Source organism: Vipera berus (genome assembly GCF_964194415.1).
Source record: "Vipera berus genome assembly, chromosome: 1".
Taxonomy (NCBI): Eukaryota; Metazoa; Chordata; class Lepidosauria; order Squamata; family Viperidae; genus Vipera; species Vipera berus.
The window spans coordinates 195,634,845-195,661,356 of record NC_138202.1 but is presented as its reverse complement, the minus strand read 5'-3'; the positions used below and the strand labels follow the sequence as shown (position 1 = coordinate 195,661,356).

The window sequence follows — 26,512 nt, the reverse complement described above, 5'->3', positions numbered from 1 at the left end:
CTGTTGTAACCTCAAATGGCCATTAAGTGATCAGTTGTATCTTGAGAACTATCTGTAAAAGAAACTGAGTTCTCATACTCTCTGCTGCTTTTCAGGTGACTAAAAGCTTAATATGCACAAACATTGATATGATATTCATAGGGCTTCTCCTAATTCGGAGAATAAATCAATCAATCTCATAGGAAACAAATGAGATCAAACTTTTTTTTTGAAAAAAATAATAAAATTCTGTATCCTTTTTGCCTGTAAGTAATAGAATGCAGACATTCCATACGAAAGACAATAATTTCAGAACTGTCCAGATCATAGTAATACAACAGATTGCAAAATGCTTAAGAAAGAAGAAAATCCAAAAGAAAATGCAGTATTTTGATCAGAGCACAAGGTGATGCTGATCTGCTTGAAAGAAGAAACCCTCTGCCCAGAGGAGAGCTTTCAAAATTTCACAGACAAGAATATTCTTTAAAAAAAGAATCAACGTTTCACGAACATAGCCTGAAATATGATTTAAGGCTACATGTAGTCACAGTCACTTAGCGACTGCTCAAAGTTCTGAAAGATCTACCTGGGGGGTATTTACAACCTGTAAATGTGGTCATGTGGTCATTTGACTGCACTTTGGGTATTTGGCCAGCAGGCTGCATTTACAGCCACTCACAGCTCCCACGTTCCTGTGACTAAATTTTACAATGGTTTTGCCGAAAACCAGCATTTATTTATGGTTTTTGGCAAAACCACACCCATGGCAAATCATTGGTTTGCTTAACAACCAGTGTTTGCTTAACAATCACAGATTCCCTTAACAACTGCGGTGATTCACTTAATGACTGTTGCAAAAAATATCATAAGATCACAGGTAGGCTCCATTACCGTCATAACTTTATGAATAATTGTAACGTGGAACACCTAGCTCCATCACGGCTACATGGAGGAAAAGGAAATGAGATTTAGCACGTCACAGACATTTGAAATCAAAACCTTAGTATAAATTACCAACATTAAGTAGAAGCTTCTCTCTCTGTCTAACAAAGAAAAAGAAAAGCTGTCTCTCAGCTACGACCACGGGGATTGTGCATCTGAGTGCAGTTTGCCAGCGTATAAATGAGTAGCGGATGTTTTGCCCACAAAAATAGACTTTTACATAATTTGAATCTGACAAAGATTAGCCTTATGAAACAGCACACAGTACTTGGCCCCTCTGCTTCCCCAGGAAGCAAGGATATTGCTCCTATGCCAAGAATACTCCATTAATTCAAATAAAAAAGGAACTGAAGGTACACACTTGGTGATTGGATTTGGGCCACAAAAATTATGCATCCAAACTTCCAGCAGTGAGTTTTTTCTCCACAAGTTGGCCTACCACAACATTTGCTCTAATGATCTCACTGATTGTAAGACACTTGAGCATTTGCCAATAATAGTTAATGTGTTAATAAGGTGCTTGTTTGTGTATGCTCCAGAAAAAAAGCTTTGGATCAACTCAAGCTGTATGTCCATACACTCAGGACACAACTTCTACAAAATATAGTCCCAATTCTGAGTGAGCCACAAAACATTTTAAAGCGTGTTGCTCCCATACAAAATTGAATGGATATAAAATGAATGAGGAATGGAAATGCACATCTTCCAATAAAGTTCTGGACAATCCGAATCACACTATAACTTTTCAGTGAAAAGGACATGTCATTGTCTATGACTGAATTTATTGTTGCATCACAGGTGTTTCCTTAGAAAACAGTGTGAAATCTACCCAAATGCAGGCAGATGTTGCATTCTCTCCTGCACCCACCTTGTAAGTGGGACAGAAAAGAAATGTGGGATTTGCCAGACTCATTTAACTTTATCAGTGGATATGACTTTACTTTTTATCTTGTAAGAGAAAAGTTAGCAGTCCATTCTCCACACCAACACCAGTACAATAAAGTTTAACCTGCTCTCCCAGTTAGAACATCACAACAGTCATTATCATAATGCATTGAAAAAATTTCCTGCGCTCATGGTCATTATCCCACACCCAGCCTTGCATTCTCTTACTGTTTTAAACACTGGGGAAGACTCTATCCATCACTCTGTGCAATAATGTGGTTTACTGAACTTCAGTTTAAAGCAGTGCAAATCCAGCCAATTATGTTTTAATCAAATTGTGATTAAAAAGTGACTTAGCATGATTCTGAATTCAGTAGGGAAGGCAAAGGAAAAAAAAGTGAATTAAGGAAATGATTTAAAACTCTAGAAAAACCAGCTCAAATGTTAAGATAAAGGACTCCTTCTCAGATTCTGCACCACTAAATGGCAGATAATAATTTATGAAGAATCTTTAGAATCTCATGACCCCAAAATCATTTCACTGAAGACCCTGGTTAAATTCTTCCATTACACAGGACTTGGAGTGGGGAGGAAAAATTATACGCAGCATATCCATTTATCATAATTTTTCACTAAGGCTAGCTAACTATTGACTAAATACATTTTCATTCAAATCAATTGTTTGATCTCCCCCCCCCATAGCTGGGTATACACACACACACACATAGTTACACTAGTAGTGATGTCTTAGATCAGACATGTCAAACACAAGGCCCGGGGGCCGGATCCGGCCCGCAAAGTGGTTTCATGTGGCCCGCGAAGCCACCTTATCTGGCTCAGGAACTAAGCAGGACAGGCTGGATTAGTACTTGCATGGAAATCTGCCAGGGAATATGAATGTTCTAGGTCAGACTAAGGCTATCAAAATAAGAGCTCAGGAGAAGGCAATGACAAACCACATCCAGGATATTTCCAAGAAATGTGTACTGAGATAACCATGATGTCACCAGGAGACTTCAAACTAAAGGAGACTTTTGTACTAGTAACTTTATCTGCATGATTTATCATTCTTTGTCGTGTGTTCAGAAACATGGAAATGCCTCAAACATTTTTACATCTCTTTTGAATTTAGAAAAAGGATTTTTCCTTTCTGTTGAAGAACTTCATGTGTTGAAAAGCAAGAGAAAACAATGAAGAATCAGTAATGATCTGTCCCTAACTTTTTTTTTTAGATCTCCCTATGGTGCACTCACTGCCCTTGTAACTGTAGACCAGACATGTCAAACACAAGGCCCGGGGGCCGGATGCAGCCCGTGAAGTGGTTTCATGTGGCCCACGAAGCCATCCTGGAAACAGTGAGGGAACGGCCCCCACTGCCTTGGCCCTGGCCCAGAGACCCTCCTTCTGCCAGAGACCCTCAGATCTGTCCCACTCCTGCCCAGGCCCCCATAGGCACCCTTGATGCGAATGATGTAGAGCTGGCCATGCCCACCCAGTAGGCCATACGCACTCTAGCCACGCCCACCCAGTAGGCCACGCCCACCCAGGCCATACCCACCCGTCCCCCTGAGGGCAACCACAATGCTGATGCGGCCCTCAGTGAAATTGAGTTTGATACCCCTGTCTTAGATAGTAAACCACAACCAGATAATTCCATTATTATTATTTTTGTTCCATTCAATCATGTCCAATTCTTGGAGACTGCCAGGACAAGTCCCTGCAGTTCTCTTGGCAAGGTTTTTCAGAAGTAGTTTGCCCTTTTCTCCTTCCTAGACAGTGACTAGTCCAAGGTCACTCAGCTGGCTTTGTGCCTAAGGCGGGATTAAAACAGGTTCCCAGTTCCTAGCCTGATTCCTTAACTACCACATCAAACTAGCTTTCAAAAATCCTTATTAGGACCAATAGAAATGTTCAAAACTGTCAAGTTGTCAAGAATTTTTTATCATGCCAGAAATCAGGAGGACTTTTCTAGCAACTTTTCAGATTAATGTATGTTAATAAAAGCCATAAGCTTTCATGAGTGGCAGCTCATGTCAGCATTGAATCATTTGAGTTTACCTAAGCCTTTTAATAGCATTTGTTTGCCTGAAAAAGTACTACAAGAATCCTCCATATTTTGGCTACCATAGTTTAACCCATTTCTCCTCCTATATTACACCTTCATGCTAGGTGATAAGACATAAAAAGCAGGGAACAGCATAAGAAATGCATTTCCTTTAAGCTCTTAATTACAAGAATGAATGGAAGGAATCTCTTACAGTCATTTAGATAAGTAACTTAATAGAGATAAGCCAGCTACTTGGTGGATGATGGGTAATTGTGTGACCCTCCCCTTAATTGGATGAGCACGGACAACTTAAGGCATGATTCTGCATTACTTCCCCCAAGGCTCTGACTCATGGGTCTTGGAAATACAATATGGACAAACCATTAATCTCTTTATTTAATTTGCTTCAGATATGAGACAAGCATGAGTATTAGAAATTAAATTATTCACCAATACCACACTTTTCGTTATGCCCAAGAAAGGAGAGATAGATTCTCCCATCACCCAGATCCCCATTCTTTAACGTGGTTTTGAAGGCTTACTGGCAGGGTATCTACAGGGAGGCAGTGAAAAAAAAGTCAAGAGGGTAGCTACAACCCTGAGACTGAAGCCTCACCCCCTTTTAAGGCATTGTGAGAGACACAAAAAAGACTGGAGTTTCAATCACATGGTTGGGGCCACCATCTTGTCTTTATTGACCCCTCTTCCTGTGAATAAAAAACTCCCGTTTTTACAACACTGTAATCCGTTAATTCAGGGTACCTTTGCTTATTGATAAATGTTACTATGTAAGTCAGTGTTATTACTAATAATGCTAGAGCTATAAACTTTTATAATCACTTCTTGATCATACAATACAGAGTTGTCAGAATATCATCCCAATATTGCAAGATAAACTCCTGTCCTCCTACAGGACAGACGAATGGTATACAGTACTCAGTTGGCTGGTAGAAGAACTAAGGTAATTACTCATTCAGTGGAATGAGAATAACAGTTGGAAAGGACCTTGGAGTGTTCTAGTACAGGGCTTTTCAACCTTATCACAGATTGTACCACTTTGGGGACATGACAATATTTGAGTACCACCAGTGCTTAGCAAGGTGTCAAAAACCTGATGGCTAGGAAGAAAGGGGGGGATTTTGGGTTTTACTGATTAGATTCATTTGTTGTTATAGAAATGGCTAGTTTATAATATTATGAGAGAGAGAGAGAGAACGAGCAATAAGCTGGCATATACATAGAATGAAGGCTATTGCTAAGCACATTGATTTGTGCTTCTTAGATTGTAAGCCGCCCTGAGTCTTCGGAAAAGGGCGGGATATAAATGGGATTTTTAAAAAAGAGAGAGAAAGAGAGAGAGCTGCTGCATTCTGCTGCTTTCTGCAGAGATGCAGCAAAGGCAGGAACCTCACCCAATAAGCTTGTCAGAGAACAGTGTGAGGCCACTCTCTTTTACACACACAGAGAGAGAGAGAGAGAGAGAGAGAGAGAGAGAGAGAGAGAGAGAGAGACAGAGACAGAGAGACAGAGAGAAGGGAAGCGCAAGTGCCCCCCCTCTCTCTGCAAATGGGGGAAGACGACTGGGAGCCGCAGGAGAAGGCTGAAAGAGCCACGGACAGACTCAACATAAGGGGGTAAACCTAATTACATTTGTTTAAAGGGATTAAACCTATGGAAGTCAACACTTTGGACTCATTGTTAGCCTAAAATGCAGACTAAATATTCCAATAACCAAAGCACACAAAGGAGCCTCTGAATTACAAAATGCTGTAAAAACTGTACAAAAATCCTTATGGTAACCCAATCAAGCTGCCAGCTGATCCAGAACTAAATAAACCCACCTCCTTTCCAACATGCTGGCTTTTCATTTCATCAGCGCTGTTTGCATTCTCCTGGCTGGAGAAGACAAACCAGGGGACCTTTTCTTCCAGCAACAGCTGCTGCTTCTCTGCCCTGTTTATTCCCGGGTGACCTCTCCTTCTCTTTCCCTGTTGTCTTTTTTTCCCCCTTTCCTGCCCAAACCACCTCCTTTTATAGCCTCTCCTCTGCCCCCTCCTTTTTCTTCAGTTCACCTCCAGCTCCACGCTTCCGGAAGCACCAATCAGCTGGAGCCCTGCAGGCTCCTTGGGCTTCTGCCGAGCCCAGACAGTCCTACAGCTGCAGCTGCCTCTCCCTCAGGCCTGGCTCGCTTCAGCTCATTCTCCTCCCCTGCTACACTTGGCTAGCAGTCACATACCACCTGCCACGTGGGTATGTGTACCACCGGTTGAAAAGCCCTGTTCTAGTAGTCCAACCCTCTGTCATCTATCATGTTGGACAAATGGGTGTCCAGTCTCTTCTTAAAAGCCTCCAGTGTTGGAGTACCCACAACTTCTGAAGGCAAGTTGTTCCATTGGTTAATTGTTCTTACTGTCAGGAAATTTTTCCTTTGTTCTAGGTTGTTTCTTTCTTTGTTCAGTTTCCATCGATTACTTCTTTTCCTGCCTTCTGGTGTTTTGGAATGAACTTTGGTATGAACTCAGTAGTGGGAACTCAGTCCCACTACAGAATGGTTTATTTTAAGCAAGATTTGTTAAACAAGAAATAGTGACCTAATTCACATATAATGCCAAGTCACAAACCATTATACCAGAAACCCTATTTATAGATCTATCAAAACACACAATTAATGGCCCTACATTGTCACATGACAATACTCCCTCCATTGCATAGCCATTGACCAACTCCTAGACAAACTAGGACCCTTTTATCCACCAAAAATCAAGAGTCAATTACAATACAACAATCACAGGAAAAGAACAACATCCTGTAAACAACCCACCATGTCACATACAATAGTTATCAATCTATCGACCATGCAGGAGTCAACCACCAACACACACTAAGGCAAAAACATCAGTCAGCCAAAAAAAAATCATCTACAACGAGGCATCATTCATTGCAATGGCATCTGCCCATCCCAATATGTGCAAAGCAGGCAGGACAGAAGGATGGCTAACCAACTACCGGTAAACTAACTCTCTGAGGTTCCTATAGTGACGATGTTAATAAATAATGAAAGTCTGCAACCCAAAAATCAAGATCAGAGAACTCCAACAATGCAGAAGACTTTTTAACAAAATATAAAAGTTCCTCGACTCAAGTTCAATTCTTGATGTCCAAATGGACAGTCCATATAAGGTTTTTTGGACAAGTCCAGAAATGTATTGTCATTGCTTTCTTCTTAGATATTTTTTAAAAAATTCCCAATCTAGTTTAGCTTTCTGGGATTTTCTGGTGGTCTTCCATCCACGTACTAACCATGTCCAAAATCCTGCTTAGTCTTCTGGAGATCAACCAAAATTGGCTAGAAGAACTGAGTGTTGACATATTATTATGCTAGCTTAAGGGAAACAGAAAATTGTATTTTCCACTTCCACAGAAAATCGTTCTAGACAATGTTTAAACTCTTACATACAAAAAACACACTGTACCTTGACTCTGAAATATAATGAATTAAATAGTCATTAACCAACCTGCATCCCAGGGAGTTTTACTTGTGAGTAAACTAATCTTAACACATCACTGAAAAAATAAGCCATGTCCTAACCACTCCCCCTCCTGTCCAATTTTAATGGCACTCCGTGGCAGCCCCATATATAGATATCCTGCTAAATTACAGTTTGACCTGACATAAATAAACTGCAGTGCAGATTCAGGCTTGCATGTGCCCCCACACCTCCTCTCACAATGCTACAAATAAATAAAGCAGTTGTTTCACGTTGTTGTTTTTTTAAAAAACAAACCCTAATGACTCAGCCATTGGAAAAGTAAGCAAGCAAGTGATAGGGTATCTCACTCTCTGAAAAATAAATAAATAAATGGCCCATCCCAAACAACTGCAACTCCAATTAATGACAAATGGCAGGCGTGGAAAAGAGGATGAAGCAGGAAAACAGGAGGGATCAATTGAGTACCCGGTGCTCCAGAGGCAATGGCCTAAGATGAGGAACTGTTAGCCAGCTTCTTAGTCATTCTACCTGGGTGGTTTGGGAGGAGGGAGGAGGAGAAGGAGGGAGGGGGGAGGAGGGAAAGAAAAAAAGTCCTGTGAAAAGTAGCTCTTGAAAATATCGGGACGGAGGACTCTTACCAGGATTAGATTTATTCATTTTATAAGATTTGCAAATAACCCAACAATAAAGGACGTTAATTAAAGAATTTGGAAGCTAATTCAAGAATTTCTTGTAATAAGCCACGCAAGGGCAAAAAATATCCAGTGTGCCCGCTCTGACTTGTTTCCTATGGTGCTCATTGCAAACGTTGGACTGGAATTCACGACACCTCTTGCTGTAAGTTCAGATTCCTTCATTAGCGACATAAACTCTTACAACATGATAAAACGATAATATCTCAGCTGAACCCACCTCACAGGGTTGTTGTAAGAAAAAAAGGAGGAATATATATATATATATATATATATATATATATATATATATATATATATATATATATATATATATATATATATATATATATATATATATATATATATACACACACACACACACACACACACACACACATACCATACACACACACGAGTTACCGTACTTATAAAAAGTAATAAAGGTAGGATAAAAATCTAATAAATAAAATATTAAAACAATAAATGGAGCATTAGAAAGAACAGAAAATGAGCTAAAATAGAGGCCAGTATATCACAGGGTGGAGGTGGGATTTTCTACTTGCCTCTGTATGTATACAGATATATTTATTTACTTATTTTTATCCTGCCTTTATTATTTTTACATAGCTCAAGATGGCAAACATATCCAAAATATCTTTCTCCTCCCATTTTCCACACAACAGCAACCCTATGAGAGGGGTTGGGCTGAGAGACAGAGCAACTAACCTAAAGTCACCTAGCAGGGTTTCATAGCTAAGGCAGGACTTGAACTCACAGTCTCTTGCTTTCTAGCCTAGTGCTTTAACCACTAGACTAAACTGGCATATGCTATACATATGTATATGTTTCTAAAGGCCATGATCTGCAGCTACGCAGCATATCATGGGAGATCTTTGTAGTGACTGGGACAAATTACTATCACTACTATGCAAATCAAAACTGTCTTGAAAAAGTCTGTCAGCCAGGTGAATAGGCTGGCTGTACATTCATTGTGGAAAGCCAAGTAACATGAACCATAGCTTTCATCTGTAGATTCACCCAGGCTACCATCCACACTTAGCAGTGCAAGCATATTTTTGTCCATAAATGTTTTAGGAAAAAAGCTAGCTCAACAAGAGACAACTTGTGGTCCTCTAGATTTTGCTGAAGTATAGTATCTCTTACTATTGGCCATGATTGACTGAGCACCTGGGAATAATCTATTGTCAATATATGGAGAGCAACAGGTTTTCTACCTGTAATTGCTTGTTTAAAGCAATGACCAAGAACAAGAGTCTATCAGATTCTTGCAGAACATGTCACTTATTTAGCCACATCTAATGCCAAAGCCTATCTGTAAATAAAACCTACGGCGCCATTTTAAAAATACTTTTTACAACTATCACAATTACTAGAAAAGTACAGAGGTTGCTTGCTCTGGAACAACAAATCGCTGTTAAACCCACAAGAGTTGTATTTACAAAATACCCAAAGTTAACCCTAGAACACTTAGAAATATAAAGATAAATGTAAAAAAGTTAGTTTGCAATTGGTATAGAATAGCCCAGGGGTAGGCAACCTTGGCTCTTTTATGACTCATGGACTTCAACTCCCAGAATTCCTGAGCCAGCTTGGCTGGCTCAGGAATTCTGGGAGTTGAAGTCCATGAGTCATAAAAGAGCCAAGGTTGCCTACCCCTGGGATAGCCAAATATCATCAGGTCTTTCAGGGTTTATTAAAACACAGCACTGAAAAAAAATCTCAGACATTGGTTGAGAAAAAAAACTTCAACTTTGCTTGAAAAACTATCTCTATATAAAGAAAGCTTATAACAGAAACAGAGAAGCAACTTTTCAGTAATGTTATTTATATTTCCAAGATTTTTAAATTTTAGTAAGGAAATACATTCTGTAGTTTACGTTAACAGCTTTAAAACATACAAACATATTTTTATTAATGAACTCCACCCAGCAACTGTAGAGTTTTAAAAACTGAAGTAAATCTGTTTTACGTAATTCTGTTCAAGAACAGTGCAATTATACAACTGAATATTGGGTAATATATCCTTTTCTGGCAACAACGATCACCACTTAATAGAAATAATGCCCAATCTACAAACTATTAGGAAGCAAGAGTAGCAAGTTATTAGAGCTACAAATTTCTATACCCACTTAACCAGAAATAAGCCCCACTGAATTCAATGGGATTTTCTCCTGCCTATATATATGTGTGTGTCCGATTACATTGTAAATCTTTTGATCCTCTGAAGTAACTAATATCTCCTTCCCTGGCAAATTTCTTTTTTATAAATTAATATTGTGGAGTCACTTTTTTGGTAAATTTAGAAAAACCATATCAGCTTCCCATCTTTATTATTAAACCTGGTTATCTCTTACTTCTTGTGCCTTGTCTGCTCCCTCTGTGTGAACTGCAGTATAGTCCAAATATTTTGAACGTGGAACATTTCCCCCCCCCCCCCAAGTTTGATTCTACTTTCCAGGTCGAGGCATATTCAAAGAAAATTAGGCATGTATCGTGCATCTGTGTGCAGATAGATAAGATAAATGAATGTCTGCACAAAAAATGAGAGTGGAGCACTGATAGAACATAGACTGTGATTGTAAGGAAGTCAGAGGGAACTGAAATAAAGGTTTAATTTTTCCAGCATGTCAGACTGCTGTGTTCCAAGATATTCCATTCCATTCGTTCCAATTTTCCATTCCAACCCACCAACAGTCAGCATTCCATTGCCAATAAGCATACTCAGTCATAACTGGGCTTTTGGAAAGTTTCCCTTATATTTTTCTTCCTAAATATTTTCATCCTTCTGCATACCTTAGTGATCCTCCAGCATACTGATACCTCTCTTTTTTCATGGTAGTCTCATTCTGAACAGAGATATTTGGAAGAGGAAGGTTTATTTCATTTGTCAAATTTATATAACTGGCCATCTCACAAAACAAGTGATTCGGGTCTCCTTCAGTGGTTACACAAGAGCTAGATGAACAAGAAATTAAACTCCCCCACTATCTTGATTTTTTCCCCCCAGTTAAAACAGATTTCCTGATAAGACTCACAAGGAAGACAGAGAAACCTTTGTCGTTTTCTTGCCCCAGTTTCCTTTCACAAATTACTTCAGTACTCTATCTATCAAGCAAGCAGAATAAAGCCATTGATGAACTTTTCCATAAAACATACTAAAAAAAACGGCTCAAGATGAACAGATTTAACAACTACTAGATCAAAAGGTAAGTGCCAAAAGTAGCTTTAATTCAACATTAATTTGAGTCATTGAAAAACTAAGTTCCAGCAGAAAATTGTATTTCCTTAACTTTAAAAACAAACACACACACACACACACACACACACACACACACACACACACAAAGTGTCTTTTACATACATTGTTCTACAACTACCATTTAATACAGACATGTCAAACTCGTGACATCACGTGATATCGCACAACGTATCGGGACGGTTTTGCCATTGCCAGCAATGGGGTGGGCATGGCTTCCGGATGACGCATCCGGCCCATGGGCCGGCAGTTTGACACCCCAGATTTAATATATTTGGTTTGAAACTGCTGCGATGGGAAATAAAATGGGAATGATAAAATAAAAAATATGTATTTCTGTATATTATTATTATATATATTATATTATTATTATTTCTGTCCTTTGTTCTTTCTATTTCAAGATATGAAAAATGTACCAAGTGTTGGGATGGTTCGTATGAGGAAAGAGACTTCAATATATAAGTGTAATTAACTTTAAGAAAATTTTAACAGGTAAAAATGTTTTCTTTTGAATATTGGGGGGAAAATAAATTTAAATGAGAACTCTAAAAACAGGATTGATGATAAGGTGATCTAGATGATTAATTAGGAAAAAAGGCTTAATAATAAGGTGGAGGATATTTGTAGATATTTAATTGTTATCTTCTAAAATTATCAGGAAATGTACTAATTTAAGGTTGATAAAAGAGAATATTATTAGAAGAAGAGAAAATCAAGAAAAGCTACTCTGTGGAAATTGAAACTATAGAAACTAATTGATTATTTTTAAATACAAACTCAGACAACACACTGTTTACCAAATATTGATGGTGATATGTAAAAAACCCCTAAACATATTTTTTTAAAAATGGGAATGATAAAGGCTTATAAATGCAGTTCTGATAGGGAGAAAACTCACTCTCCATCACTGATAATTTATTATATGTCACCATCCTTATAATACAACCATTTATTTTCAGAAAACCACTAAATAACCTCAAGTATACATTTAAAATCCACAAACTTAAGTTTTCTTTCACAAGTAATTTACTCTCCTTGCATGATCAAGGACACACAAAATCTTCAACATCAAATGATTGTGGCTTGTCACAATCATTGTAAAATATATAAAGCAATCACTGCAAAATATATAAAGGCCTTTTAAATGGGTCTAAGAGCTGGGTTAACCAATATAAGGGAATGAATAAATGAGCAGAAATTCTGGTTTATTCCTAGAACAGATTTTTTAAAAAGTAAAATATATTATTATAGTAAAATATATATTAAATACTATATTCAGAGAGGACTATTTTAGAATTGTGTTACTTGTGTTTAATCCCTAGTGGAGGTGCTGACTTATTATTGCCATTATGTTAATTAAGCTTATTAGTTCAACTGCTAAATGGCTTGGGTCCGGGATATCTGAGGGAACACCTGCTGCCGGCATCAAGCTCCCTTCGTCCAGTGCGCTCCCACAGGGAGGGTCTTCTCAGGGTGCCACCGGTAAGAGATTGCCGGCGGACGACACCCAGGGATAGGGCCTTCTCAGTGGGTGTGCCTGCCCTTTGGAACCAGCTGCCAGTGGAGCTTAGGACTGCCCCCGACCTCCGTTCGTTCCGCCGGGACCTGAAGACCTGGCTCTTCGAGCTCTCTGGCCCAGGCTGAGAATTTTAATTTTAATTTTAACTGGGGTTTTATTTATTCAGGGACGGATATAATTTTTTAAATTTGTTTTTAACTTTTGTATTTTTGTTTTTAATCACCCTGTAAACCGCCCTGAGTCCTTCGGGAAAGGGCGGTATATAAATGTAATAAAATAAATAAATAAATAAATAAATCTGCTCTTAGCCAATGTATCACAGAACAACAAAGTATGTTCTATGAAACCCCTTGGCTGTGATAAAGTCTACGGTTTATGTGTGCTTAAGTCCCATTATGTCCTCCTGATCTAATTGTGCATAACTGTATGCAGAGTTGTGCTGGATCTTGTGGGAGAAGTAGTGACAGGAAAATGACTACAAACAAAGAAATGCATTGTGATTAAGCATTACTTCACTGAAAGCACAAATGCTACCAGAAAGCATTGAGAGAATAACTTATTGCACCTACTACCCTTCTCAGGGGTGTTTCCTTTTCACTCATTCCTCCACCCAACCTTTCATCGGCTTCTTTGAGAGATGAGTTACAGGCATCAAACAGAGCTAGATGAAAATGAAAAGCAGGACTGTAATGACGGCTCTTCAAAAAGCAAGGAGTAAGGGAGGCGTGTTTGTCTGATCGGGAGAAATCTCAATGCAAATCAAAAGCAGAAATCCAATTATTTACTGTTTATGGAATATTAATTCCATTTCCCAATACATAGCAAATACTTTAAGATACAAATATCTTAATATTAATTAATACAATACTGCCTTTCCAAAACAACAGCTAGAAATCTGATTCCCCCTACACTCAATTCATTTCCTTCTGCAAACCAAGTATGGGAACCAACTACAAGCTGCATTATCACGTTATTCTCCAATTGTGCAAAAGCCTAAGCCAACTGCAAGTTTTCAAATGTGGAAAAATAAAGATTAAAATCAAGAAATAAAAAGTGATACAATACCCAATTCACTAATAGCAGATGCAAAAAAATCTTTTTAAGAATCCTACATTGCACCCAAGATGTAGCAAGTTACATATAAATGAGTTTCCAGACAAATTTTCTGAAGTATCAGGAGCAAAAGCACTTCCTCCAATGTTGCTCCTTTGTCACAACTTTTCACTTTTCTAAAGCTGAAGATATATAACAGTGATGGCGAACCTTTTAGAGATCGAGTGCCCAAACTGCAACCCAAAACCCACTTATGTATCATGGTGTGCCAAGTGGGCATGGCCCATTGGGTGGGCGTGGACCATTGGGTGGCTGCGGTGGTAACAGCAGGCTGGGTGGGACTAAAAAGTTCAATCAATCAATTCCAACTACACAAGATCTTTTTTTTTTCCACAAGAAGTTGAAATGATTGACTGATTGAACCTTTTTTTGCACATGGCAGTGGAGGCCTAAAGCGAAAAGGTTTTATAAAACCCAGCTGAAGGCCTAGGACTGGGGTGACCACGCGCGTACCCACAGAGAGGGCTCTGTGTGCCACCAGTGGCACGTGTGCCATAGGTTCACCACCATGGATAGAAAACTTTACTAGTGATATTGTTGGACAGTGGGTGGGCAGAGACTGATCTTCTGGAAACAGTTATCTATTGCATACCACAAAAGCTTACATTTTAAAATTAGTTTCTGGTAGGCCAGCTTTTACTCCTTCCTTTTCTCTGCAGACATCTCTCCCTCATAAAAGCTTCTTAAGAGGATTCGAAGGCCTCCACTACTCAAACTGTGAAAATTGCTATTGATTCTAAGTCATTTCTTCTTCCCCTCATCATGGGAAAGTCTTGCATTTCATCTTATACTGTCTGGGGGATGGAGCAACAACACTATTGAGACTTTTGGAGCACAGAAAGTTTCAGAGTAGTGGAATATATAGAAACATTTATCTATGAATATCCTTATGTTCCTCGATCATAGGTCTCAAGCCAATCTATTTCATTTTAGATTAATTATCTTCTGCAACCTCTACAAAGATTGATATTACAAGATTTCTCAGTCCCCATTCCTGTAATGAGATGGGTCTTCCCAGTAAGCCAAATTAAGGAGTGGACCTCGTGGTTGTAAAATGCCTATGAATCAATTCACTTAATAATCAAACCATACATAAGGCTTGCAACCTTTAACCAACCGAGATAGTTTAAGGAATTCAATATGAGATCAAATTGAAGGAATTACTGTGTCAAAGAGGAAAATAGCTTGTAACAGGGAGGTTTGATGGAAAAAACAGGATATGTGTGACAGCAGTCAAATATAAATGATGTTGACAGTGTATTAGAAAGATGATTGGAGCAATGCCTCTGGTGGTGTTAGAAATTAATTTTGAGGCAGAACAAGATTGGATAAGATTGAAAAAAGACTATGAGACATTTTGATTAGATTATTAGCAACCATCCTTAGGATTGTAACTTCACAATTTAAAGTTTAGAGTTGCAAGGTGTGAGATACTGCAATAATGCAGTATTTAATCTTGGCTTATTTTAGTCTTTATTGTTACCGTATATTGTTAACCCTGATAGCCTTGGAAACCTGTACCTAGGCACAACGGAGGCTCACTGATATTTCTATTCTGTCAAAAACAAGCTTACCTTAACTACCCATAGCATTCAGGTATTTAACAAAATGTATCATTTATTATTTTTAATCATGGAGTCTACGAGAACTCTTTATCAAATATTACACTTACCAGAAGAAGAAAAACAAGCCAAAGATGGTTGCAGTACCTTCAGTCAAGTACAAATTATATAGAAATATGACACTCTGAAAGAAACATCCTTAGTTTTCATTAAACAGGAGAAATATTACAATTTAATGCCAAGTTAAAGTAGAAAATACATTCCAACGGAGGCAGATATGTATTTTCCAATATATCTGAAAAATGGGGGATTTGGGGAAATGACACCCACTTAGTAAGGAATTTCTTTGTCTCTTGGAAAGTCTTAGTTAGTAGATGCATTGTCTTTTTCCAAGTGGGTGAAATATGGCAGAACTATCTAATGCGCCTGAATACATTAAGTGTTCAACCATACAATCTGAAGAGATTTTCTGAAAACAACACCCAATCTCTCTGAAAGCTCAAGTTTTATGTCCTTGAAATCTAAGAGCCAAGAAATCCCTGATGCAAAAAATTCAGAGCATCTACAACAAACAGACAGCCACCAAATCCTATCGCCAGAATTAGTACAGGCAGTGTATCAACCTGTGAAAAACTCACAAGTAAAACAATCTTTCTTCATGCAAATCTTCTTTCTCCAGCACTTGCCCAGTTTAAAGCAAGGTTTGCACTTTGTAGAATCAATTTCTAGCAGATCTCAGAGTCTCATTTTCCTGTCAACTTCAGACAGACATGGCAAATTCATTTCTCACCCAGTCTCCATACAGATGCATAAGATTCAGACCTGCGAACTGATTAATCCCTAAACATAGACAACAAGCATCAAAAGATGGGCAACAACAACTTATTATCAGTAACTCATCTTGCACAAATGAGAATTACACAGCACAACTCCCCAGTCACATTCTTCATTCTCACTGTTTCTTTATCTTATATACTAACACACTGCAGATACATGTAATAAGCTGCATGCAACTTCTAAACCATTATTTTCACCCCCAGAAAATTTCTAAATGGCACTGCTCAACTTCAGTGGCAAAATCTTCCATTTTGGAGTGCATGATCAGGGAGCTACCTCCATTTCTTTTGATCTAAAAGTATCACCTGCTTTTGGTTTTTTGTTTTCATATTTAGAGACTTTAAGTACACAGGTCTAATACACTTATATGGCAGGTTAATCCCTCAACATTCTTCCAAAATGATTTTTTTAAAAATTTTACTTCATTTTTGGTAATTTCATCATTACTATGATCCACTTAATAATTGCGTGATTCACATGACTAACCACATGATTCATTTAACAACTGCAGTGAAATGCTTAACAACCATGGCAAAAAAAATATTATTTTTTTTATTACTGAGTCATCAGAACTGGCAAGGAAATAGAAGGGAAGGTTTGGGGGAAAGGAGAAAAAAAGGAGGACATGGGTTTGGTATTCTGCCCACAAACATTTCTGAAACATTTTTTAAAAAAAATGACTCATCATCAGTAAAATGTACCTTATTAAGTAATTTAAATGTTTTATGTAAGAAGTTTAGATCAAATGAACATACAAATTGTAGCACAGATTCATGATCAGCCTTTGATATTCTACAGCTTGAGGCAAGCAACACTGCTCCTCATTATGCCATATGCAAAGGCAGTGGATTCCAACGCCAATAATGCAACACCCACAACTTGATCAGAAGGCAACAGTTTATGATGGTGAAGGTTCATACTCCAAGCTTGTGGATTGGTTTCCGAACATTTCATTACCAGGCTAGGTAACATCTTCAGCATTGTATTTAATACCTTAATACCATATTAAACGCCGCTGAAGATGTTACCTAGCCTGGTAATGAAACTTTTGGAAACCAACCAACAAACTCGGAGAACGAACCTTCACCCTCATCCTACGCCCGAGCTACATATATTCGCCACTACTGCAACTATCTTAAGGGATGCAGAAAAACGTAATGGTATACACAAGTATATATGTACACTTGTATACATATACGTTTTTTTAAATAACTCATTTGTTCCCACCTGCTCCCAGGCTTCTATAACTTGAGGTTTTTACTTTACCTAATGAGAGGACCAATCATGCAAACAAATATGCAAAAGGATCTGTTTGCAGATCTCAAGAAAATTGTAAAAATCAGGCGTTCATTTCAATTTATCTATAGCATTTCTAGCTGGATTGGAATTTCAGTAGGGGGAAAGCCATCATAAATAGTCGGAGTTGGAAGTTGTCCTCTTCTGCTAGAAGATAAGCTGCAACTTTGGAAAAAAATGGACATAGAAAAAAGAAAGAAGTGAAAGAAACTAGTGAAAATAGCATGAACGTAATGAGGCAAGATTAATATTCCCACAAAATAAAGGGATATAAGAAGGATGCAGTAGAAGCTAGTTGGAAGAGATTGAAAAACATAATGTTTCAAAATGCCAAAGAAGCATAATTGTTGGTGGAATGATGAAATCAAAGAAGCTATGGATGGGGGGGGAAGATTAATCTAAGAAGGATCTTGTACAATGTAAATGGAGAGAAAATACAGCTGCAAAAAGAAGTAGCCAAAAAGGATAAAAATAGTTAACTTCAAATTAGTGATTTTGGTGGAGATAAAACGGCTCGGAAGTGAGTGAAAAGGGCTAAATATGAAGCCTTGATAAAAAATGCAAAATGTTGGAAAGAATACTTTGGAGATCTCTAAGGGAATCATAGCAATACATCAAAGAGCGGAATCAATATTAATGCCATAAATGCTAGTGACCAAGAAAAACGATGAAAATCACAAACCTAATAATACTAAAAAACGGTAAGGCTACAATTGTAGGTGGTGTAACTGGGGAACTATGGATATAGTTTGCTGATAAGAGAGGTTGCTATTATTGTTCCCCTACACATTGGGAAAAGTGTGAATCAGGAAGGCAAGGCCAGAACCAAGGCTTTGTATGTCCCAGAGAATTTGTTAATTTAAAAATGAAAGGAATGTCTCCTGTCTTCAAGGCCAGGAAAATCATGGCCAACAGTCAGTTAACTTGAAACGATATGATGAAAATGCTTAGGATTCAAAACCTGGGGTTGGCATATGTATTTAGAGATAATCCTATGATACCTTGTATTTAGCTATTGGCAGCTCTTGTTAATAACTTCTTTCTTAACTTCTTTTCTTCAACACTTAATTGAGTCTGTGAAGCTGTTGCAGCAAAGATAGTGAATGTGAGGTTGAATTTCTGGAGAAGATAAATTTATTGGCGGGTCATCTCATCTACCTCTCAGGTTTCCTCTTTGGGGAAGGCTAGGATTCAGAATTCCCCCTGAAACATACTACCAGCGCTTTGCTGGGATGGTATGTCTATGAGAAAGGGAGGGACTACCATTTCAGGTAGGAGGTCTGAAGACAGGGAGGCCCAGTGGGTTGGAAATAACCCACCTCTAACAAAATAGTGACTCTCAAGAACTTTGAGGAAACTCTACTCATAGGTTTTATTAACTCCTGCAGGTTAGGCCTCAGTGGCTTGGCAAAGGAAAGCTGCTATATTCCAGAGTTATAAAACATACTAGTATAATAACCTTCAGCAGACAATATATCCCTTAAAAAAGCAAATAAAGGTCAACCTTCACCCTGGAACTAACTATTTCAGCTGTTTTTAATAGTTACCAAAAGAAAGCATTTTAGAAAGCTCTAATATAGAAATGGAAAAGGAGGAGAGAAAATCCCTCCCTTATAAAAGACAGGTGAAGCTCTGCCAAGAGCGGAAAAATAGTAAAGAAGTAAAACAGAGCAACAGCAGCTTCCTATTAACACCATATTACAGGCTGTGATCAGTGCTCTAACTCTTCATCTTTGCAACAATATTCAAAAGGGCAATTCAAAAAAAAAATATGGAGCATCACTCTCAGGAATAAAATTGCCTTTTTCAAACATGCATGTCAAATTTCAGGACATTTAATATCAAGTTTCATTCCTGATAGCAATGCTATTTATTTTATTTATTTATTATTTATTTATTTATTTATTTATTTATTTATTTGTTCTTATATACCGCCCTTCTCCCGAGGGACTCGGGGCGGTGTACAGAGTAAGGTAGGTATACAGATTTCCACTACTCTATGTCAAACATGTCAAACACAAGGCCCGGGGGCCGGATCCGGCCCGCGAAGTGGTTTCATGTGGCCCACGAAGCCATTCTGGAAACAGTGAGGGAACGGCCCCTGCTGTCTTGGCCAAGGCTGGCCAGAAGCCAATGTACAATTTCGTGGTGGTCATCTATGCTGAAATACATTCAGTCTTAGCTCCACAAGGCCGTCTGGAAACAGCGAGGGACCGGCCTGTGCCGTGTCGGCACTGCCCCCTCGGCGCATGCTGGGGAGGTATCACCCTTTGTGAGGAATGAAGAAATGCACCATTGCCTGGAAGTGGCCAGCACACGGCCCTGCCTACTTCGGGCAGGCTAGGGGTTGGGTAGCGTTGTGCTTCTCTTCAGATTCATGCCACCCGGCTCAGCCTCTTGGCACTGTGAGTAGAGCACCCCGCTACCTGCCAAAACCGGGCAGGCTAGGGGCTGGGCAGCATTGCGCAGGTAACATCGACTCTCACGCTGCTCATGGCATCCCCTCCCATAGAGCCCACCAAGCCAGATATGTGAAGTAGGCGAGGGCCATGTGCTGGCCATTTCCAGGCAATGGTGCATTTCTTCATTCCTCACGAAGGATGACACTTCCCCAGCTGTGTTTCTTGCCTGTTTTTCTCCCTCCCTCATCTCAAATATTTTCCCACCACTCTGTTCTTTGGAAGGAAGGAAGGAGAGGGAAGGTCTGAGGGAAGTCCTACCTTAGTCCTGCCCTGCTGCCCTTTCACCATCCCCTTGCCCCCTCCTCCTGGCCTATCCTGGGGGGTCTCCATATTGCTAAGGAAGCTTTGGATACAAAGCCAGGTCTCCTCACATGGAGAGGGAATGGGCCTCCCTCTTGATTTTGCCCTCGTACCCATCATGAGCAACCTGGCTAAGGAGAGCAAGCACAGCAGCAGCAGCCTTGAGGAGGTGGTAAATGCAGCTGGGCACCCCCTTTGGGAAGTGGGGCTGGGCTTAGTGCTGTGGGTGCTTGAGGGCTGGGTTAGGCATTTGACCTCCGCGCCACCGTCCAGTCCCCCCCCATGGCTTGAGAGGAACAGTGAGGCTCCTCCAGTGGACCATGCCTTGGCACTTCCCTAGTCCCATCTCCTTCTGCCAGAGACCCTCAGATCTGTCCCACTCCTGCCCGGGCCCCCATAGGCACCCTTGACACAAATGATGTAGAGCTGGCCATTCCCACCCAGTAGGCCATACGCACTCCAGCCACGCCCACCCAGACCACACCCACCCTAGCCACACCCAGCCCTCCCCCCAGGGCAACTGCAATGCTGATGTGGCCCTCAATGAAATTGAGTTTGACACCCCTGCTCTATGTGCATCAGCTATTCTGAATAAGCTTTTCTCAGAATCCATTTTTCCCCCAAGAGTACTTAGAGACATTATTGTTGGCAATGTGGACTTATAAAAGGCCTATTATTCCTCCAAAAGGCATCGTATTGTTGGAATATTAGAACACTAGCACAATAAAATAAGAATTAGCCAATTTTTTTGTAATTAAAAGTATGCTTACAATATTGTCCAAGGGCTTACTTCCTAATTGTTGCTCTATTTGACACTTAAAAGTATTTCATTTCTCACATTTTTTGCGACTTAAGTAAGCCAGATTTGTTCCCTTATAATATTAATCAAGGCAGTAGTTAAGTTACGAAGTCCAAGCTGTGCACCATAAGCCAAAATAAACACCAAAACACCATAAGGAAAGTAGTTATTTGTAGCCAAAATATGATCATCTATAGTTTAGCAGAGAACCATCCTTCGTGGAGGGAAATTGGTTAACATTTTGAGTTTAATGCATATAAAACTTTTTGATTATAATACTTCCAATTTTTACAGATCTGAGGAAATTCAAGATAGTGTCTATGTTAGCAGCCCAATCCTACAAAGAACTAAGCATACCTAAAACCATTTATATCAATGGACTTAGATATCCAAGTAGAACCAGACTGAACATTTTCTACAGGGGTTTCCATAAAGCTACTAATGCTGCAGAAAAATCTTATATTTAATGCATGTGCTAAAAAAGGACATTCACACAATGGCTGAACTGCTCTTGGATGAGCTTTGTCACAGTAAAACACAGTTTCACCAGGCACATTGAGAATTTATCATTATAGGAAATGTACAGGCTAAAATTGACTTTAATGGGGCCTGTCAGCCTCATAATAAACTTGAGACACAATATTTTCTGGAGCCATAATACCACAGGCTTAATCACGTGGACTGAATCAGTGGGCTGCATTTCTATCCAAAAAATAATATAATATCCACATGGGCTTATCAGAGAAATGTTATGAATCAGTTAAGGATTTTAAACCACTGTACCAAAAATATTACAATGCAAAATTCAAGTCCCAAACTCTTTAATTGGATCTTATTTGTAAGTCTGTTTGGGGAAAAGTTTTGAAATAAGCATTGGTACTGAACTCTAAATTAAAGAAAACTGCATCCTTATCCCCACCTCAATATTTTAGTTAATAAGAGAACTATTTTCAGTGAAATCAGATTCTGTAGAGAACTGGTCAGCACCTTGCTTTGTGCAGTAGAAGAAACTTCCTTTTCTGACAAAGTGGAACAAACAGGATGTTTGAGAACAGTTCTGAGAATTCATACTATGGTAACTTATTCAGGTGGAAAAAAGGAAAGAATTTTGTGGAAAAGAAGACATGTACCCAGAATATAGCAAAAAGCAAGTTCTCTGACATTCTTATAGTTAGCCTGATATTTCCTCTATGGTTTAATACCCGTGAAATAACTAAAATTTCACCTGTGGAATTCTTGGGAATTTGTTAAAGTGTAAAAGCTTTTATAAGTAAACTCGCTGAAGTATCAGTGTCAGATGGAGGTCTTCGATGAATTTTTGTGTGAAAATTCATGGAAATTCAAGGAAATTCATGGGCAACCCTTCATTCCTTAAGCATGTACAACAGTAAGATGCTCTGTACTCATGTCCTAATCTGAGAAAATACATTTGTCCATCATTATATTACATAGTTAGCTAGCATTTCCTCAAATCAGATCAGGCTACAAATAATTCAAACTCAGGACCACTCAAGATTGTATTGGGGGAAAGTCAGATAGCCATTGATTTTTTTGATTCAAATCATGCCATAAAAAGTGGGATAAAATCTAATAATAATCAGTAACACTGGAATAATAATACTGTCAGATTGGTATAAACATAATGTAATTCATGCGTTATATTGTATAATTTAAAATACCACAGAAATACAATAATTAAGTATCCTGCCCGTGTGTAGAGCAGGGGTGTCAAACTGGCAGCCTGTGGGCCGGATGCATCATGCAGAGGCCACGCCCACCCCGGCTCTGCAAAGGCAAAAAACGTCACGATACGTCACGTGATACAATGGAGTTTGACACCCGTGCTGTAGAGCCAGAAAATAAAAACAAATCAATCCAGTCCATCACACACAGGATCTATTCTGAAGAGTCAAAAATCTGCTTCACTAAAGAAAAAAAGGTCAAAAATATGCTCACTCAAGAAAAGGAGGAAAGTAGAGAAGACAGATATAAAGTTTGTCCAAGAGATTGAATTAAAAAAAAATAAAAATGATTCAGTTACAATATAGGTTTCTGCCTTTTTTTCCTATGAAAAAAAAGCAGAAGACACATTGAATGCCCACTTGGCAGAATGAAACCAGGCATCTGAGACTAGGGTCATGCAGCCGATTACTCAGGACAAGCCAGACAACTTAAACCAGTGGTGGCGAACCTATGGCACGCATGCCAGAGGCGGCACTCAGAGCCCTCTCTGTGGGCACGCCTGCTGCCACCAGCAGCTTGAGCAGGTCCATCAGGCTGTTGCCACTGCCCACAGCAGCAGCCCCACCCAGCACAAAGAAGGCAAAGCAGCCAGCTAGCAAGCTTGAGTAGAGGTGGTAGATCATGCCCCCATGCGGTCGCTGGCCTCTGTGTGCAGGGGCCGATGGTGTCAGACAGCATCTGCCCCTGCCTCACCTTGCCTTGCCCCACAGCAATGGCACCCCCACCCTACCCCCTGCATCACCCTGCATGACAAGCCTCCTGCCCACCGCTCCACCACCAGAGACCCTCTGGATCTCCCCCAATCCTGTCCAGCCCCCACAGGCATCCTTCCCATGAGCAATATCAAGATGGCCACGCCCACCGTCTGCCGTGACCACCTCAGCCACACCCACCTAGTGGGTCACACACACACACACCCTGAGGGCACCACAATGCTGATGCGGTCCCTGACACTTTGCAATAAATAAGTGGGTTTTGGGTTGCGGTTTGGGCACTCGGTCTCTAAAAGGTTCGCCATCACTGACTTAAACTGTATTTCACTAGGCGAAGATTTCAGGAATCTTTGTCTGACCAAGGAAATAAGAGAATTCTCAGGGCCAGGTCTTGAATTTTTCTCTTCCCCACTGGAATGGTAAAAGAAATATGTTTTGGCCAAAGTCAGAAATACACAGAGTGTGATAAATTGCATTCTTAGCCTCTGGCAGACACCAGCTATCTAGTTTGTGGGGCTGCCAAGAGCCTGTTGTGATAACATATTAAAACAAAGAAAATCTACAGCATTCCGAGAAAAATGCACAAAGCTAAGGGGTACTTGATATGATGATTCTCTATCAGCAATCCTAACAAAAGAGGAGTAATTATTCTCCAATTGCCTATTGTCCCACTGGAGAAGAGATGATACAATCATCAGCAGAAGAGGCAACCGTGAGCGGGTATCAGCAGCTCATTTCAACCGATGACACTCCTTACCATTTCCTGGTGCACTCAACCATCAGTTCCTGGTAAGAGGCCACAAACTGGAACTTGGATGCATGTTTCCCAACACGCTGCAGTCTTTTCCATACTGAAGCCATGCTGCAGAAGAATCAGCACACTTGAAGGCTCAACAGGAATAGGAAGGTTCAAGCTGAGCAAGGCAGTATAACTGTTTATGCTGAACGATGTGCACAGAAGTCTAACAAAAATAACAGACAAGTAAGAGGCTGAAAAGCTGTTCAGGATTCATAGTTTGGATATCCCTTTCCCAGGGTAAATCCTGTCTTAAGTGTATGGCACATTATTGGCTGGGGGCATCGTGATTTGGAACAAGAAAGCAATTGTAGAAAAGTCCCTTATGAAGTCGTCATGTCTCTTCATAGGTTCCAGTGAGTTTCAGATCATGAACCTAGAAAAAAGAATTGCAGTTCTATAAGCAATGTTTTATGCCCTTCACACTGCAATCACGCCCCCTCCCTTTCCAAACCCTGAAAGAAGGAAAAAATGCAGAAACAATTTCAAGAATGTTAGCCACGAGTCAGTCTGGAAATAAACCAAACCAATCAGTATTTTTAATCTGCATTCTTATCTTCCAAAACAGCATTATATTCTCTCTCTCTCTTACACACACACACACACACACACACACAAATAGATATTTAAAGGAGAAGGTCAGGACCACTCTCCAGCATCTTTCGGAAACAGTGCTGGGTTAAGGCACTGCCAGCAGAACACCCAAAGGGAGATGTGAGAAGTTCTTTGTCTCCATGCTGATGACAAAAAGGTGTAACAGTTGTCTCCTCCCCAGCCATTCTTCCTAGGGGAATTCGTACATAATGGAGAAATGAGGGTAAGGATGCTCTTGCACTGTTTATATTGGATGTGTGTGCAAGAGGGTAGATGTAAGGGTGTTTGCTTAGTTTCAGCTGCTTAGGAGAATAATTACCCTTTTCATTTTGTAGGGTACAATTCTTATGCCACAATACTTTCTTTCCAGCCAAGAACATGAGAGTTGGGAGGGGGAGAGAAGAACAATTTTTATTGTTTTATTTTCGTGGCCTCTGACTGAAGAAGGAGTGGGCAAGGGGTGGAGAGAAGAGGGTAATGATGGGACCAGTGAACGTGGAAAGAGATGCACTGGAGGGGGCAGAGTTCTTCCTCCAAAGATTTCTCCTGCTTGCCAGAGCATTCCCTTGCTCTTTCAAGAGTCTTTGCCTCCTTCATTGTTTCTGCCTGCCTGGCTTGTTCACCAACACAGACACCTTTTCCATTCTTCTTCCAATGGTCTGTTACTCATTCTCTGACCCTCGTGCTCAGCCCTGGCTCTGGGCTGGTTCAGAGCACCAAAGCCTTTTGATCTGGGGACAGAGAAGGAGGGGAGGGGAGTGTTGAGAGCTACACAAGACATACCACCACCACCCCCAAATCTGGGAATCGTTAGGGCAGAGAAAACAAGGTGAAATCACCAAGCAGCCATTCAGACGTCTCGCCGCCGCCTTTTCCCGTTCTTACCTTCCTCCTGCTCCACGCACATTTAATCCTAGTAAGGCTGGGTCTGCTGCTGTCACACACGCCATCCAATACTAGCTCTGCCTATTACAGCTGCAGCCGCCGCAGATCCATTCCATTTACCCGGGGGATCAACACTGCAGATCCGGGAGCCTCAATCCAAGCCCAAGGCTTCCCTTCTCAAGCCTCCAGCCAGAAGGCGGTGGCAGCGCCACTGATCGTCCGAAGGTCCCAGCACCAGTTCGCATTCCACAGTCACTACCTTCCTGCAGCCAGAGGTGCGCGCCTCACAGCAACTTCGCCCAGCGGCGCAACCAAACCTACGGCTCAGAGCACGCCATTGGCAAGGCCTCGGAGTCCTCGCCAAGCAAGCGCGTCCATTGGCCGCAGGGGTATGTCAATCATTCCGCCAGGCAGGGACGGAGCGGGCGGGGGAACCCAAGCCCTCCTTGCAGCAGGGGTGGGATGAAAAGCGAGAAAAATAAACGATGGGTTCGTTCGTCTTTGCCTCAGAGCTGTTTTTCTATTGGCTTTCAGAATTCTGAAGAGGCGGGTTGTTTATACCGAACCGAGTCATAATTGGGCAAAAGGGGTATCCGTT

The 26,512-nt window shown here is 40.2% G+C and overlaps 1 protein-coding gene across 8 annotated transcripts in view; it reads right to left on the bottom strand.

Moving 5' to 3' along the window:
- EHBP1 (EH domain binding protein 1) overlaps positions 1–26,175 on the bottom strand; it is a 304,632-nt gene extending 278,457 nt beyond the window's left edge. For 7 of the 8 annotated variants that reach the window (XM_081344185.1, XM_081344189.1, XM_081344187.1 and 4 more), the window contains exons 1-2: positions 25,915–26,175; positions 24,397–24,811 (exon numbers count right to left, since the gene is read on the bottom strand). In XM_081344185.1, the coding sequence (XP_081200311.1) occupies positions 24,397–24,500 (104 nt within the window). In that variant the 5' untranslated portion in view covers positions 24,501–24,811; positions 25,915–26,175. The remainder of the gene's footprint in view (positions 1–24,396; positions 24,812–25,914) is intronic. The other variant, XM_081344186.1, reaches the window with a different exon arrangement.
- Between the last annotated feature and the right edge of the window lie 337 nt (positions 26,176–26,512).